This window comes from Mus musculus, chromosome 12 (assembly GCF_000001635.26).
Source record: "Mus musculus strain C57BL/6J chromosome 12, GRCm38.p6 C57BL/6J".
NCBI lineage: Eukaryota > Metazoa > Chordata > Mammalia > Rodentia > Muridae > Mus > Mus musculus.
In genome coordinates, this window is record NC_000078.6 from 40,701,903 (window position 1) to 40,720,372 (window position 18,470).

Genomic DNA, 18,470 nt, shown 5'->3' on the forward strand with positions numbered 1-18,470 from the left:
ACAGCTTTAACCAGGAAATTTTACAAAATTCCCAGCTGCAGATATGTGTGTGTGTGTGTGTATGTGTGATTATTTTTCCTTCTAGTGATTTGATTCCTTGTAGGAAATTTGTTAATTTATTTGTTTGAAAGTTCTGTTAAGCTGAGATGCCGGCCCTTCCCGTCACTCTCCAGTTCTGGTGATTTGCCTACTGACTTTACTCCCAATCCTTTTCCTCTAAGTTTTCTAGTTGGCTTTAGTTTTTGTTTCCTGGAGTAATAAGAAAGGGGCAATATTATAAAACAACCAAAGTTGTATACATCACCAAGGTAAACATACAGGTGACTTTTGTGTATCTTGACATGGTTTGAATCTAGGCTCTTTCTCATTTGTTTTATAGTATGGTATAATCTGCATGGTGTGAAATAACACACTGAGTTTTTGTGGCTGAGTATGCCACATCTGTTCCCATGCAATAATCTGGACTCTTCCAGCAGTGAGGTCATTCTTGTCCATGAGTCTTGGAAAAGGTTTCTGCTGTAATTATCTTTGCAGGTCCTGCCATTGCATTCTGTTTAGGTCTTTCTTTCCTCTAAGGAGCCACATGACTATAAAATAATAATACAGGCTCCTGAGAGCTATCACCGCTAGGCTGTCACTTTTAGTCACACCTCATAAATGAAATGAAGGAAATATTGGGAAAATGTGAGACAGCTGCCTCGTCCTCAGCCACCTCATTTGTCTCCTGAATGCCCGTTTGCTGCACTGCAGCACCAGAGTTCCAGAGCCCAGCCTGTATCCTCCTCCAGTGTTGATAAGCAGCGAGGGTAGAGACTGTTTTATAAAAGTGTAAATGCCTTGAGACTTTTATATGTGTAATGTAACAATAACCACGTGTTTTTACAAACTAACGTTTCTCTTGGTAGAATATTACATGTCCTAATATATGTAACATGCTCTTGCTTTCATTTTTCAACAGGTGAAATGAGGAATGATTTATATATCACCGTAGAAAGGGGGGAATTTGAGAAAGGAGGCAAGAGTGTGGCCAGAAATGTGGAAGTTACAATGTTCATTGTAGACAGTAATGGTCAGCCCTTAAAGGTATGTTCATTCTGGACGGCCGTTGGTCTGACAACCCTTGCTTGGCTTCATCTCTACCTGTGATCATTTAATTTCTCAGTTGCCAGTGTTTTTTTTTCTAACTCTATGTAGGCTTTTTATTTTCATTTTTTAAAGTTCATTAAGGGGCCAGAGAGATGGCTCAGTGGTTAAAAGCACTCAGAGGTCCTGAGTTCAATTCCCAGCACCCACATGGTGGCTCACAACCATCTGATGCTCTCCTCTCATACAGTCATACATTTAAACAGAACACTCACATACTATATATATGTATATGTGTATACATACTATATATATATATATATATATATATATATATATATATATATATGTATATACACATGGAACATGCTATATATATAAATGGAAACGGTGTTTTCACTTTCCTGACTATGTATACCAATAATTTTATTATAATAGTCATTCCTTAAATACAGTATTTTAGTATCATTTAATTTTTTTCTTACTTTTTTTTTTGTTCTGGCAATTGGGGAAAAACAACAACAACAACAAAGCCAAGCAGAATAAAAGAAACAAACAAACAAACCTATTTAGCTTGCTGGCTCAGGCCTTTAATCCCAGCACTTGGGAAGCAGAGATAAGCAGCTCTGAGTAGGAGGTCAGCCTGATCTACAGAGTGAATTCCGACAGCCAAGGCGGCACACAGAAACCCTGTCTCGAAAAACAAACAAACAACAACTACTACAAAAGGCCTACCATGTTTAGTTTTTTTTAATTTTTTTTTTTTAAGCCAAAGTAGAGTCTGGTACTACTTGACACTTGGGGAAACAATAACAGAACCTCTTCTGGAAGAAGTGTTTTCTCTGAACATAGCTAGTTTCACAGTGTGTTTGCCTGTTCTTCTAAAGCACTGGTTCTCAACCTTCCTAATGCTGTGACCCTTTAATACAATCCCTCATATTGTGGTGACTCCCAACCATAAAATTATTTTCATTGCTACATCATAATGTAAAATATCTGTGTTTTGTGATGGTCTTAAAGCAACTCCTGTGAGGAGGTCCTGCCACCCACGTGTTGAGAACCACTGTCCCAAAGGTTGCACTGGGCCATCACAGTCACCTCCGGATCATGGAAGAGCCTCCTGAGTGGGCTGGGAATGTGGTTTTCAGGAGTTGAATTCTTACATCACATCCCAGACTTAGAATAACAAGCCATGGAGAACCAGGTTCAGAACAGAACTGGTCTCCTCCTCACTAGGTAGAGCAAAGGCAGAAAAAGAAGAGAAAAGATAGGTAATGTCTCTTGGAAAGATGTTTGTGGAAGAGTCTAAATGAACCTGCCTTTAACTCACATGTTTCTTCATTAGGATTTTATCTCCTTTGGCTCTGGAGAGCCACCGGCTAGTGAGTACCACTCCTTTGTGCTCTATCATAACAACAGTCCCAGGTGGTCAGAGCTGCTGAAACTTCCTATTCCTGTGGACAAATTCCGGGGCTCCCACATCCGCTTTGAGTTCCGGCATTGTTCCAGTAAGTATGGGGGTGGACCCCGAGGCTCTGTGGGCTTGGGGTGAGTCCTGTACTTACTGTGGGCAGATCTATAGAAAAGGTGACAAAGGAGGAAAGAAGGCAAGCAGTGGGGGGCCCTGAAGTGAGGGGCCTGACTCCTAGAGAAGCTTTGAAAGCAAAGACATGAAAGAAAACACAGGAAGTCCAGGGAGTCACTGTAATTTGGCGGCTCATCGCTTCCAACCTAGAATATTTGAACAGGAGCGGGAGACACAGCTTTAGAAAAACTATACTTTCTGGTGGGCTTCGGCAATCCCGACCTGGTATTACCCAGAGCTGACTCAGCTCTGGGAAGCCCCCTTGGAATTTTCTGGGCATGTGAAGCTACCGGGAAAGCATCGGTGAAGCTTAAGTTTGTGCTGACTTCTGTAATGCCTGCATCATTGTGCAGTTCTAGATGATGCTGATACGAGATAAAGTAATTATCTCATTTCGCAGATTTAAGCAGCTCAAGACAAGAACAAGCTTTGTCCTTGTGGACATTACTAGTCATATCTTCAGTCTTATTTCAATCTGTTTGCTCCCTTTCTATCATTTCAAACTGGTTTTCTGCCTCCCCCAGCTCTAGACTAGGGGTTTTCTGACACGTCTGTGCCTCTGACGTGTCAGCACTTACCTGAGGAGTGATTGGCAAGGTTCTAGAGAATCTTGCTCTGGGAGAAGAATGAATATCAAGCAAGCGACACAGAAGGACCACATTGTTAGAGGTGCAGTATGCACTTCCTCGGAACATCAGGTGGAGGGACTGTGCCTGTCATCAGAGATATGGCATGTTTTTTTTTTCAGAATTGGCCAAATCGTCTCAGTAAATTGGATTTATGAGGGGGTTTAACAATGCAGAAGAGCTAGGGGGTGGTGCTGAATGCCTTTAATACCAGCACTCAGGTGGCAGAGGTTGGCAGATCTCTATGAGTGGGCCAGCCTGACCTACGGAGCTAGTCCTATGATGGCCAGAGATCTACAGAGAAACCCAATCTCAAAAAACCAAATCAAAACAAAAAGTGCAGATAAAATCTGTTTGGTTTCTGCACTCCCAGCCTTGTACCTAAAACATCGTTCACAGTTTTGTTCAGTTTTTGCTGTTGTTATTTTAATTCAGAAGAACTAGCCACAGGAAAAAGAAAAAAAAATCCCCACAGTCCCACCAAATGTAAATGCCCAGTGTAATCATTTTTATTACATGGAGCTTCAAATAGTCCTGTGTAAGTGATAGTACTTGTTCATCAGTATAACATGACTGATTTAGTCATAAAATTGAACACCTACTGGGTGCCACCCACTTTACTGGGTGCTAGAAGCACATCCCAGAGCAAGGTTCCTCCTCTTACAGGGTATTTACTGAGAGAGGGAGAGCAGATCGATGAACAATAAATGCATAAGAAACTGTGGTCGCCCCTTATCTGAAGGCTTGTTTCCTGTGCTGTCAGTTACTTCTGATCAAATACTAAGTAGAAAATTCCAGAATAAACCATTCCACCATTTTAAGTTACACCCCATTTCAGTAGCTCAGAGAAATCTTGCTCAGACAACACTTTGTCCAACTTGAGATATGAATTGTTTCTTTGCCCATATATCTGTGCTGTGTACCGTACCTGCCTTATGCTAAGCTGTCTGCAATATCCCTGCAGCTACTGAGATACCACAGTGCTTGTGTTCCTTTGAGCTTTATTGTACTTACCGCTGGTCCCCAAATGGAAGAATAGTGATACTAGTGTCTCAATATGTCAAAAGCAAGCAATAAGTTACTTCTATGTGAAAAGAAAGATGGAAATTCTAAACTTAGTAAGGAAAAGAAAATCTCATATGGAAGTTGATAATATCTCTGTTCTTAGTATCTTACCATCCTAATTTATGAAGATTACCAGGGGTCTATATGGATAGGGAAATCTGATCGGTTTATAAGTTTAATACTGTGTGTAGTTCAGGCAGCCACGAGGAGTCTTAGAACATGCACCCTGCATACTAGGGTGGGCTGCTGTGTACCAAATGGTGCGTATACCCAAGAAGATGGGGAGGACTAGAAAGTGGTGATGCTACGCTGCTGCTTTATATGGGATAGTCGGGAACAAGAGCTCTAATGAGGAGATGTGACAAGAAGAAACTAAAAGAACTGAGCCATGAGATATCCCAGGGAAGAAAATCCCAGGCAAGAACAGTAAATAAAGAGGGCATGAGGTTGAGAAATGCTTTGTATTTTCAAGGAATACTTAGAGACTGGAGCTGTAACAAGGGAACAAGGCCTTATATTGGCTTTTGTGTTCTGGTAAGGCCTGTGAATTTTGTTTGAGGAGGAGAGCTGATTTTGAGGGCAGCTCTGGCTGCTGTATAGATAATAGACCACAGATAGGCCAGTTGGAAATAGGAAGACTGCTTGGCCCTGGGTGGGGTGGGGGTGGGAGGTCTTTGCAGTTCTTGAAATAAATTAGAGAGTAAGATGGTAGCAATTTGATCTGTTTCTATAGATCACTCATGGATTAGATGTAGAAGAAAGGAAAACACCAAGGATGACCCAGTATTTGATCCTGAGAATGAAATGTCCATTTAATCAAGTAGGAAGACAACAGGGACCATCTGTTGCAGGGTGGGTGGTAGACACCAAACTTTTCATGTTAGAGATTTGACATCCACTACACATCCCTAAGTCTGAGTTGAAAACTTACATATGGGTTATTGTTCTGCTGTAAATATTTAATAAGCAGTACCAGGAGCAGGACTAGCTCTGATCTGTAACATTTGATGATTCTCATGCTATTATTGTTCCAACTTTTAAGCACTCATATGACTTTATGGAATGTTGGCTTAGGCAAAGATGTCTGTTTCCAGCTGGTGTGATCCAGCGTATTCTATCTCCAGCACAACATCCATTTTGATAATTTTAAAGTCAAAAGACTGGGTGAAATGCCTGAGTAGTAAGTTTGATAGCAGAGAAAAGTCCAAGAATGGAGCTCTAGGGCACATTTACAGCTGGGGAATGAAGAGCTGCCCAAGGACATTAAGAAGGACACACCAGAAGGTTGAAGGGCAATCAAGGAATCCAAGAGGCTAAAGAAAGATCAGTGTTTCAGTGAGAGAATTGAAACACTCTCAATTCAGCTGCTAGAGATATGTAAGATGAAGACAGAGAAATTAATATTCGATTTCAGATCCTAGAAATCACTGGACCTGATGAGCACTGTGGGTGGATTTGTAGTGATGAATTTGAGTTTAAGCATGAGAAGGAGAGAAGAAAAGGAAAACAACAAATAGAGATAAACCATTTAAGAACTTCTGCAATGGAATCATGCCTGTGGGTGGAACAACTCAGTATTGTCAAGATGTCCTAACTAAATCTGTAGGTCCAATGTGATCCTAGTTAAAAAAAAAAAAATCTCAGCACATTTCTTAATGAGTAAAATAAAACAGATTCTGAAGTTGATATGAAAAAGCCAAAGATCCAGCATAGTCAATATAAAATGGAAGATAAACAAAGTTGGAGGAATAACATTGCATGACTTTACGACTCACCATAAAGTATACTGGGTTGGGGTATATCTCCTTTGGTAGAGTGCTTGCCTAGCAAGCACAAAGCCCCAAGTTCAGTACTGGTACAATATATAGCAGATGGTGGCACAAGCCTCTAATTCCAGCACTCAGTGAGTAGAGATACTAGAATAAGGTCCTACTAGACTATTCATCAAGTTCTAGAAAAAAATACAGAAATCAACACACCTTGCCTAGTATGAAGGACTAGAAAAAGTATCAGTAGAACAGAATGGAGAACCCAGATATAGATGGAAATAGATATAGATAGACAAAACATCTTTGACAAAGAAGCAAAGTCAAGTCCATAGAGGTACATGGTACTGGTATATCAGCTCATCCTCAGCTAAAATTGAAATCTAGCTACAGACTATATATTCTTAAAAAAAATTAACTCAAATTGAATTATAGGTGTAAATGTAAAATATCAAACTATAAAAGTCCTGGAAGGTAACATAGAAGAAAATTTAGATAACCATGGTTTATACTCAGGAACAGATCCATGAAAAGAAAAACTGATAATCTGAAGGTCATTTTAATTTTAAAATAGTTTTCTTAATTCCTTAGGGACTTAGCCTCTTGGTATACAAACAGGATCCCCTACTTCTTCCTGGTAGCCCCTTTCACCCATTGCTTCTAGCCCATCTCCAGTCCTTTGTGGCTTTACCCACTCACAGAACCTTTCTACCAGTAATCCAAAGCAGCCACACTAGGCTGGGACTCAGTTGAGCATTATCCAACAGGATTCCAAAGCTTCTATTCAAAGCGGATTGTGGGTAACAAGAAATCCCCAACTGGACAGTGTGCAGAGACTCTGGAGCTCTCAGTGCTAAATGAGATGTCTTTATCACACCAATAGATATGCCTAACAAGGGAGAAGTAAGTCGAGTGGGGCCCTAGATAAAGAATTATAGACAACTAAGGAATGCCGAGAGCAGGAGAAAGTCTTCCCAAGGGAAGAGCCCCCAGGTGGTTATCTAGTACTGAGTATGTGGGAGGGACAAGGGGTGACGAGGGAAGGGAGGAAAATTATTTCAGTTTCAAAAATAAAAATGAATGAGCCATCAATCTGTGCCAGTACACGACAGAGCCTTAAATGAACACCACAGTGAACAAAGCCAGTCTGAAGAGGCCTCGTGCTGTGTGACTTCAGCTGTGCAGCAGTTTAGAATAGGCAAAACTAGGGAGCTAATAAAATGCTCAGTGGTTTCCATGGGCTAGGGCTAGAAAAATGAGAAGTGTGGTTAGAGGAATGGGGAAGTACCTGGAGAGTTAGGAGGAACCATCCACAAACTTCAGGTATTGTGTTAGCAAAAGGATGTCATACTGGGCTGATGTCTTCAACAGTCCATTCAACTCACTGATAGCCTAGGACAGTGGCCATGGTCTTAAACCATCAATGTCTTATTTTATGATGCATGGTTAATTTGAAAAGCCTATTGGCTTTGTTTCTTGTCTTTGTTAATTGTACTTGCTGTAGACTCTCGATTCTCTTTGGTTTTAATTGCATGTTACAAACTACAGCTTTGTGGATCATGAGTTGCTGCACTGTTGTGGGGAAACCTGGTTCTTAATGCTTCTGCTGTAACTTTGATAGCTTTTAGAAATGTTAGTCTTTTCCCACCTTCACTCTAGACTGGGTATCAATCATTTGGAAAGGAAGTCCTCTTCCTTTGAAGCACACATTTTTAGTGAGTTCACATATCCTGGGATGTCCTCTTGTTAGGGGCGCTACCCCCCTCCATCAAGTGGTGAGGGCAGTTGTTAGGGAAGAGTGCACAACTAAAGCCCTTGAGTAATGGTCGCAATTCCCTGAACATCTAACTTAGCTCAGGTCTCACTGGGTCCCAGAGCTGAGCTGTTGTTATCAAGGATTATGATCCAATGCCAAGCTTATGGGAAAGAACCACACTACCGCTATCACAGGCTCCTGCCTGGAGCCTCAGTGACTACTCACATACGCACATACCAGGGGAGAATGCACGTGAACTGAAAGCCTTAACACTTGCTCTATTTGGGGAGAAAAGCAGCCCTGCTAGGAGGACTGAGATGCCTTGAAAGTCCTAGAGCAAGCTGCTTCCAGTCCTTGGTCTCCATTTCCTTTCCTGTAAATGACAGCCAGAATTCTCTGCACCAAGGTTGTCCTTAATCAGGTGTCTGGTGTCTGAAAAGTCCCCACCTCACTTCCTACTTGCAGGACACTATAGACAGCCCAAAGTAAATGGCAGCTTATAATTTGTAGGGGTTTTTTCCCCACCAGGAGCCTTGGCGGAAGCTAGGGAAACAGCTCTACAGCGGCTCTGTCCTCATGCACTGACCAGGGCAGAGCTTGAAAGTTCTCCTTCAGAGGCCCACTGATGAAGCTTGGCTCCTTACATCATTCTTCCTCCATTAAACATTATTTTTTGAGATGCTACCATATCCCAGACCCCTTTTGATAAACAAACAAATAGGGAAGCTAAGTGCTGAGGGGCTGGGGAAGAGATGAGAGCAGAAAGCAGTCCAGGCATTGCCTAGAACATAATTTCAGGTCTCGAGTCCTACGAAGACAATTGGGCAGAGAATGTAACCTAAAGTTTCGGAAGCCTGAGTACAGCATTCAGAAAAGGTGTCTACCACAGAAGCTGCTCCCCAGTGTGTGAGGACCAGGCACGTGCAGGGCATGGGGCTATGGTTGTTGATGCTCTGCTTCTTGTATATCATTTGTGTACTTCTAGTAAGCAAGTCATTACTCTCCTTACAGCAAAGGAGAAAGGAGAAAAGAAGTTGTTCGGTTTCTCTTTCGTGCCCCTGATGCAAGAAGACGGAAGGACTCTCCCAGATGGCACACACGAGCTCATCGTGCATAAGGTACCAGTGGTTCCTATTGATGATCGCGATCAAGAGCAGGGCATAGTTACTGGCTGCACGTCTTCTAGCTTTAGAAAAGGGAAAAAAATGACTAAAAATAGCACCCTTTCGAATAAGGTTAGAGACCAGGCGTGGCAGTATAATCTTTAATTCCAGCACTCAGAAGGCAGATGCAGTTTTTCTCAAAAATCCTCCTTTTGCTGGTGAAGGTCTACCATCACCTGGCTCCAGGAGTCTTTTCTGCCTTCTAGAGGAAATAGAAACTTCCTGTGCTTTCTCCCTGCCTCCTGACCTGACCCTTATCTACACTCCTCTCTTTCTTCCTACTTCCTGTCTCAGGGATGAGAGAAGGTGCCTTCTCTCCAAAGCCAGTTCTACTTCCTGCCCCCAGGACTTCTTCCAGTGTCCTTTCTTCCTCCTGCATCTATAACTGCTTCCATGTCTAGCTATCCAGTCAGCAGTTTTCTTCTTTCTTTAATAGGTACAGGTTTCCTCTTCTGTTCCCATCTCATGTAGAAACGGGTTGTCACCACTCTCTCCGCTGCTCGGTCCCATCAGTGGTTCATGATGCCACCATTCACCATTCACATGAACTTCCACCATGTTGCTCCTGTTTAGCCACAGGCTAAAGACCCTGAGGATGGTGGTAGGGGGGCTCTATACCAGTGAGCTATACCACGAACTTTCCCCTGGTATATTTGGAAAGGGTCTTGCTGAGTTGCCTTAGGTTGGCCCCTGAAAGCAGTCTTCTTGCCTCAGCCTCTTGAGTAGCAAATTATTACAGTCATGCTTGACTCTGCCTGCCCAGCTACTGAGATCTTCTTATTTAAGATCTCTGGGCTTTTCATGTTGAGAAATCTCATGGACCAGACATATGATACATACACTTGTCTTTTTTTTAGTGGTTGTTTTAGATTCACAGATCTGTAATATACCCGTGTACAGGCTGGTTTTGTGTGTCAACTTGACACAAGCTGGAGTTATCACAGAGAAAGGAACTTCAGTTGGGAAAGTGCCTCCATGAGATCCAGCTGGGGTATTTTCTCAATTAGTGATCAAGGGGGGAGGGCCCCTTGTGGGTGGAACCATCTCAGGGCTGGTAGTCTTGGTTCTATAAGAGAGCAGGCTGAGCAAGCCAGGGGAAGCAAGCCAAGTAGAGAACATCCCTCCATGGCCTCTGCATCAGCTCCTGCTTCCTGACCTGCTTGAGTTCCAGTCCTGACTTCCTTTGGTGATGAACAGCAGTGTAGGAAGTGTAAACTGAGTAAGTTCCTCCCCAACTTGCTTCTTGGTCATGATGTTTGTGCAGGGATAGAAACCCTAAGACAACCCATAAGTTCTTCTCCCAAGTCATCTTACATTATAACTATTTACATTAGTGGAGGCATATTAGGAGTAAACATATCTAAGGAATAAAATTTTGTTAGGGTAAAGGGGTTTGGGGGGGTTGTTTTGTTTTACACAGTAAATTTTCCACTAATATCATCTGGCTATTCCTGCTCCATTCCAGACCCCACGTGGTATTTAGCTGTCCGCTGGTGACTCACCCACATGCCTCCCGTCACTGCCCTCCCTCTGTACTGTTTCTTTACCCTCTTGCCTGCTTAGTAACTCTCTTCTGATTATGATTGAGCTTAAATACTTCCCTTTCTATAAAGCCTTCCCTACCCCCAAGAGAACTGGTATTCAGTGGTCTTTAAGCTTTGACATCAGTCTAAAACACATGACTGCAGTGGTCTGGTGTGTGAGGCCTTCAAAACAAGGCCAGTACCCCTTTCCTGGTTAGTGCCCGTTTCCTGGTTGTATTTTTAATACTGAAATGAAGTATGGGCAAATATTATGAATTTAATCAGTATTTAGTAATGATATTAGCAGTCACTGTCCCTGTTGAAAACTTCCCCAAATATATTTTGTCATTAAAAATTATTTAAATCTGGTTTTCATTAGCTAGTATAGAATTTCAAGTTAACGCTCTCACTTTCTGTACTTTCAGTTCAGTTCTCTACAGTCCTAAGCTGTGGATCCTGTATTTGATTAGCAGGCTGGGAATTCACTGGCATGATTTTCTATGAATAAATGATACATGTGGATCTCCCCACCTCAAATCTAACATGCTTCTGGATGCTACTGTTATGGAAGACTGTCAGGACTGACCACTGTGGTTCTCAGCCATATATTTTAGGCTATAGTCAGCAGGTAGCCCAATACATAGTGCCCTGTTTACAACCTCTATCCCAATTGATTTCTAATGACTGCATGCAAGAGGTGTAGTCTCAAAGATCAAGGCTACCTGTGCTACTTCAAGTACTTCTGTAAGCGTACAAAGGAGCCCATCTCTCATAAGATCTGACTTTAAACCCAAATGTGGTCAAAAAGGTAATTCTTATCTCTAATATGGAATACATTAATGCATTTTAAGATGACCCATGTTGATTGCAGACTATTAAAGCAAATTATCGTTTACTGGGCTAGCAACATGGTTTTGTTCCCCCCAATCCAGCAGCACACTCAGGAATCTAAAGGCGTTGAGACAATTCTTCCCTGCATTCTTGCATTCAGTTCCTCTGAACTTTGCATTGATTAGTAGGAGAGTGTGTAGCCTTTTGGGCTAAAAATTCTTGCTGCTGTGTGCCCCTATGAACAGCCTACCTTCTAAAAGAGGTTTTCTATTTATCTCTGCAACCAAATCCTGTTTCTCACCTAGAGTCCTTGCCATCAAATGAAAGGCTTTTGTTCTGCTACAGGCCCATGTGCTATGCTCCCTCTGGGCTAATCTACCCTCAGGTGTCCATCAGAGCACGGGTAATACATTGGCTATGCTTGTAGGTCCCATGACAGAACATGTTCCCTAATGAGAATAGTGAACTCTTGTTCTTATGTCCACACTGTCTTGCTCCATTCCTATACTGGGTTTGATGAGGAAGACATTACTTCTGCCAAATCCCAGAGTCTGGGGTTTCCCAGAATGCAAAGAATCTGTACTTTCCTATGTTGTGTCGTTTAGGGTACAACTAACCTTTCCCATACCAACAAGCCAGCCCCCTGACTACAGTACCCTACTCAGATTTGTAGCCATAGAACCTCTAAGCTCTGACTCTGGTGTACTTGCTATTTCCCAGTCCATAACCAGCAGTGCTGACCACACTTTATAGTCTCTCCTACTCTCAGCCTTTTCTAAAGTGGTGCCTGGTGCTTCCTGTTTGCTGTCTTCTGTTCATACTCTGGTTACATAACTCTCTCTCAGTGTGGGCCTTTCTCATACCTGGCTGAGCAATGTCTGGATATTTCATGCATTCTAGAAGAGAACTTAGCACTGAGTACTCTCACTCTCTGGTGAGTGAACGCTGAGTGCTGCATTTCCTAGCAGGAGAGTGTGTAGCCTTTTGGGCTAAAAATCCTTGCTGTCCTGTGCCCCTCTCTTACCACCTACCTTCTAGAACAATTTTCCTATTTATGTCTACCACCAAATTCCATTTCTCTCCTAGAGTCCCTGCCATCAAATGGAAGTCTTTGTTCTGCTCCTGGCTCGTGTGCCATGCTCCCCCTGCTCTTGTCTGCTTGTCCTGCCTAACAGCCAAGTCCCACAATTTCTTTTGTTCCCCGTGTTTCAAGCTGTAGACTAGCAATTTCACTGTAAGCCTCGAGTCTTACGTCTCATGAGATCATTTTAGTTACACACTCCTCTTGGGGCCCTGTGTCATTTTGTCTGCCATTCCTTAAGCTTTTGGAGAAAGTCATTTTTTTTCTCTCTAACTTGACAGTCTCAATTTAATCGAGAATGCAATGTGAAGCTCAGTTTTGTTTCCACAAAATATAAAACTGATTTAAAAGAATAGTAGGGAAAGGCAGTGTTACATAGTTATAAAAACAAGCCTTGTTACTATCCTGATGCTGACACTAAGTAAGATTGCAACATTAGGCAAATCATATATGTGCTTCAGCCACAATATTCTATATCATGGGATTGTTATGAAGGAAAATGTATATATGAAGTGTGGAGCAGTGCCAAATAAATACTTATAAGTGTTGCCTAAGTTGCCTATGGTTTTCAAATGTGCAGTATCTCTACTATGTATTAATTATGCATGAGAAAGCCTTGAACAATAAAAGGTATGTGATAAGAATTTCTTTGTATTTTATTAAATTACTACCAAGAGTTATAAGCTTTTAAACTTACTTAGATGATGGGTAGAATATACTATCTGTCTTTCTGTCTCTTTTTCTCTGTTCTATTCTTAAAAGAATATCTTAAAATACCTTTTGTGCTCATGATGTAGCTCCTGCTGATGGTTATGTTTTATATATGAGGATGACACAGATTAGCTATAGGAAGCTATGGAGATACCATGTCTCATACTTTGGATGCTAAGGTTTTAGTGTCCTGGGCTGGCGGGCAGGTGAAGCTAAGCAGGATTGGTGGAACTAACTTGGCCATTATGGCTGGCCCACAAGTAGACTCTTCATGGTATCCTGTAGAGCCAGAGCACAACCATCTGTCCAGAGCCATATGTCTGTAGTCAGCATCATAACAATAACAGGAATCCCAAGATGCTGACAGAATAATCCACGAGCCAATTAGTTAAGGGATGGAAGCTGTATTAAAAGATGGTTCTGTGTGATGAGAATTTCCTCAGAAAGAGGCCTGGGAATAGCTGAAGTGAGTGTCCATCACATAGAAAATTACATAGATGTACAAAGGACATGACAGGCTGGAGATGGGAGATCAGAGCATGTTTCTAGCCCAGGTACACTTAAAGAATGGATTGAGTTTGGGTTCATGACTTCATGTGTCCCATGTTCTGATGAGGATCGGGGGAAGCAGATATGCAAGAGGCCAGAACATTCCCTTGCCTAAACACTTTTCTAAGGAAAATATTTGAAGTATTTACTTTATAATTTTCTTTAAACTATGCATATTTTCTGGAGTCTTTGGTCTATGTGACATATCTTGAAGAAACAAAAGAAACCATTTGGAAATGTGACAGGAGGAGAGAATGGTGAACTGTTTATTATATTGATGCCAGTACTTGTGTTTCAGAGCAATTTTTGGCAAGAACACCTTGTGGTATTCTGACTCTGTTTCTCAACTCACTAGAGAGGTTTTTGCTAAGGGCTTATTTAAAAAAATATATGGTTTTTGTATCTCACAAACTGGTCTCGAGTACAAGAGTTCTGCAGTTTAACTATTGCCTGTTATCAAGACACTGGCATTAGAAATATTTGAAAAAATATAGAGTGTAGTTCATATGAGTATCAGTTAAAAATATTTTAATTATTCATGTGTGTGTGTATGTGTGTTTATGTATGTATGTATTATGTGTGCATGCTGGCACCTTCAGAGACAAGAAGAAGGTATCAGATCCTCTGGAGCCACAGGCAGTTATGAGGCACCTGGTATGGGTATTGGGAACACGACTGGGGTTCTATGGAATGGCAGGTCACGCTCATAAACATGTAGCCATCTTTCCAGCATCTAGCTTTTTAAATATATTTATTTGTGTGTGTGTGTGTGTGTGTGTGTGTGTGTGTGTGTGATATTTGCATGTTGGGATGCACCTGTGTCATGGTATACATGTAGGGGTCAGAAGACAACCTTGCATATCAGTGCTTATCCTCTGCCTTGCTGGAGGCTGGCTCTCTTGTTACTGTCACTGCATTGCCTACTCCAGGCCACCAGTTCTGTATATTTTAAAATATTTTCACAATGTTTTAATTTAAGACCACCATTGTCTCTACAAAAATTGTAAGCAAATCAAATAAAACAAAAAATTTCATAATGCTATGTTACCATCTGCTAGCCTCTCAGCATGTATCTATTTAGATGTTTTGATGGATTTGTTAGACAAATAGTAATGGGTGATAATACATAGTTATTTTAAGTCTACTTTTGTGGTTAAATTTTTTTCCAATCACTAGACTGTTTTTTATTATTTATTCTTTCACAATCTAATACATGTATATAATGTATTTGGATTTTGTTCACTGTCTTCTCCCTCTTTTTTTTTTTTTCTTCCCACTTCCTCTGGAAACTTTCTTCTTTCTACATTAAAGTTTTGTCTAGAAATTAAGTAACATATCAGTTCTCAAACAATATTTGAACTAGTCAGCCTTGTCCAAAGTCAAGCTCACTTCAAGCTTTCTAGCTCCTGAGTATTGTGTTAAATTAAACAGTCCATTGTTAGACAACACTCATGCAAAGACATGGAGCCATACATCCTTCAGAAGGTGCCTCAGCAGAGGGGCTTCACTGCTTCCCTTCCACACTCTTTAGCCTATTATTCATTGCAGACACGGGATGCCATTGGTAAGAGGGTGTTGTAGGTATCATGCGTGTCTTCAATTTCACTGCATTGTACTCTGTGAACAGCCATTTCCTCATTAATAATCCTCATGTTGAGTATTAAATGACAGTACTTTACCCAGATAGATAGTTACAGTAGAGATGTGAAATGATCATTTTTAAACCCATAATTCCTTTTGCTTTTGCTAATTACCATTTTCTTTTTTAAACATTCCCTATTTCTTTATTTTGCCTTTTATTAAGCATGGATTCTTTTCAAATACAATATAATCTAAAAAGAGTTTCCCCTCCCTCTACTCCTCCCAACTCCTCCCCATCTCCTCTCCTATGCAGATCTATTCGCTTTCTATCTCTCATTAGAAAAAAAAAACAAAACAGGCTTCTATGTTATAACAACAAAATTAAATATGCTAAGATAGAACAAAAAGCATCATATCAAAGTTGGACAAGACAAACCAACAGAAAAAGTTACAAAGTCCCAAGAGAAGGCCCCGAAATCAGAGCTTCACTCATTCACACACTCAGGAGTCCCATAAGAGAACTAATTGAACACTATAGTACTTTTGCAGAGGACCTGATGTAGACTCCTCAAGGCCCTGTGCATGGTGCTTCTGTCCCTGTTAGCTCATATGATTTGTTCAGTTGACTTATAGGATCTTGTTCTCCTTGTTTCCTCCATCCCCTCTGTCTTTCCAGCTCCTTCTGCCTTCTCTTCTGTAAGGTTCCCTGAGCTCTGGGGAAGGATTTGATAGAGATATCTCATTTAGAGTTGTGTGTTCCAAGGTCTCTTTCTCTCTCTACATAATGTCTTGCTGTTGTTCTCCATATTTGTGCCTATCTGCTGCAGGAGAAAGTGTCTATGATGATACCTTGAATAAAGCATCAATCTATGAGTATAATAGAATATAATTAGGAATCATTTTATTGTTATCATGTATTTTTTTTAAGACCAGAAAGGTCTTACTCAAGGTCTCTGGGCTATTTAGACTCTGGTTCTTAGTCAACCAAGCAATGTCAGGTATGGGTTCTATCTCATGGAATGGGCCTTAAATCAGCTGGTGACTTCTATAAGGTTTATGCCACCATTGCACCAGCATAATTTTCAGGCAGGACAAATTGTATATCAAAGGTTTTCTGGTTGGATAGGAGCTTACTTTTTTTTTTTTTTTTTTTTGCTTGCCTACAGAGTACCTTTTCATGTTATAGACACTAGAACATGGAGGTGAACCAGCCTGACCTCTCCATGTTCAATGAGTTGTGTGTGTACCACTCTTCAGCCATGTGACCTTGATCTCTGTGGAGAACAACTTATTGTCTTGGCAACAGTCTGGGTTGTTTGGAATTTCCATGGGACCCTGTTAGTCAACAACTCAAAAAGATGAAACCTGGTCCCAGCTCTGGAAGCTTCCTGTGGTGATAAGAATTGGCCAGTAGTGATTCTGTCTGTCTCTCCCATTATTTGAAGATTTCATTTGGATTGTTTTCGTGTACTATACAAAATTCCCACTGCACTAGGCTTCAATACTGTCCTCAAATGTTCTTCACTTGTAGCTGTCTTTCCCCTTCATTCCTTCCCTTAATCCCATCACCTCTCCCCCTTCCTACCTGACCCTCCCATTCTCCTCCCCCCTCTATGACTCCAGTGCACCCATAAAATCTATTCTTTTTCCCCAAGGAGATCCATGGTAACCCCCCTCTCAACTCCTAACCCCAGTCCCCTTTTCTATGCCTTACCACTCTGGGTCTATGGATTGTAACTTGGTTATCATTTACTGATTGGCTAATACCCAGATATAAGGGAATGCATCCCATATTTGTCTTTCTGGGTCTGGGTTACCTAAGTCAGGATGATTTTTTTTCTAGTTCCACCCATTTGCCTACAGATTTCATGATGTCATTTTTTTTTAAAGTAGCTGAGCTCACTGTGTAAGTGTACCACATTTTCTTAATCCATTCTTCTATTGAGGGGCATCTAGGTTGCTTCCTCTAATTTCTGGCTGTTATGAATAGTACAGCAGTGAACACTGTTGAGCAAGTCTCCCTATGGTGAGATGAAGCATCATTTGGGTATATGGCTAAGAATGTATCTTGAGGTAGATAGATTTGAATCTTTCTGAGGAACCATCATACTGATTTGAATAGTGCCTGTAATAGTTTTCACTCCCATCATCAATGGAAGGGTATTCTTCTTGCTCCAAATCCTCACTACCACGAGGTGTCACTTGTATTATTGATCTTAGCCATTCTGGCAGGTATAGGATGGAATCTCAAAGTAGTTTTCATTTGCATTTCCCTGATAGCTAAGGATATTGAACATTTCTTTAAAATGATTCTCAGTCATTTGAACTTCCTCTATTAAGAATTCTCTGTGTGAACACCCTATTTTTAAATAGAGTTCTTTGGTTTTATGATATCATTTCTTGAGTTGGTTTGCATTATTTTGGACATTAGCTCTATCAGATGTGGAATTGGTGAAAACTGTTTCCCATTCTGTATGCTGCTGCTTTATCCAAATGATGTTGTTCTTTGCCTTATAGAAACTTTCAGTTTCATGAGGTCCCATTTATTCATTGTTGATCTCTGCATTGTTGGTGTACTATTTAGAAAGTCTTTGTCTGTGCCAAAGTTCTCAAGGCTATTACCATTTTCTCTTCTATCAGGTTCAGTGTATCTGGTTTTATGTTTAGGTCTTTGCCCCATTTGAGTTGAGTTTTGTAGAGGGTGATAGGTATGAATTTATTTGCATACAGACATCCAGTTAACAGGCACTATCTGTTGAAGGTGCTGTCTTTTTCCCAGTGTATATTTCAGGTTCCTTTTATAAAAATCGGGTATTCATGTGTGGAGGTTTATGTCTGGGTCTTCGATTCAATTTGATTGATCAACATGTCCGTTTTTATGACAGTGCCATGCTGTTTTTATTACTATAGCTTTCTAGTATAACTTGAGATTGGGAAGGATCGGACCTTCCACTGTTTGTTGATAGTTCAGGGTTGGTTTTGCTACCTTAGATTTTTGTGTTTGCATGTGAAATTGAGAATGATCATTTCAAGGTCTGTGTGAAAGACTCCGAGAGGAGCCCCTCGCCCAGGCCTCAGGACAATAGCGGACACCCAAGAACTCACGACAGACCGAGCTTGTTGCAAAACACATGAAGCTTTATTCGAGGA

General features: G+C 41.1%; 1 protein-coding gene across 9 annotated transcripts in view; it reads left to right on the forward strand.

Moving 5' to 3' along the window:
• Positions 1-18,470, forward strand: part of Dock4 (dedicator of cytokinesis 4) — a 400,918-nt gene that overhangs the window by 255,946 nt on the left and 126,502 nt on the right. For all 9 annotated transcript variants that reach the window (XM_006515085.3, XM_006515089.3, XM_006515090.3 and 6 more), the window contains exons 14-16: positions 959-1,083; positions 2,429-2,591; positions 8,893-8,999. In XM_006515085.3, the coding sequence (XP_006515148.1) occupies positions 959-1,083; positions 2,429-2,591; positions 8,893-8,999 (395 nt within the window). The remainder of the gene's footprint in view (positions 1-958; positions 1,084-2,428; positions 2,592-8,892; positions 9,000-18,470) is intronic.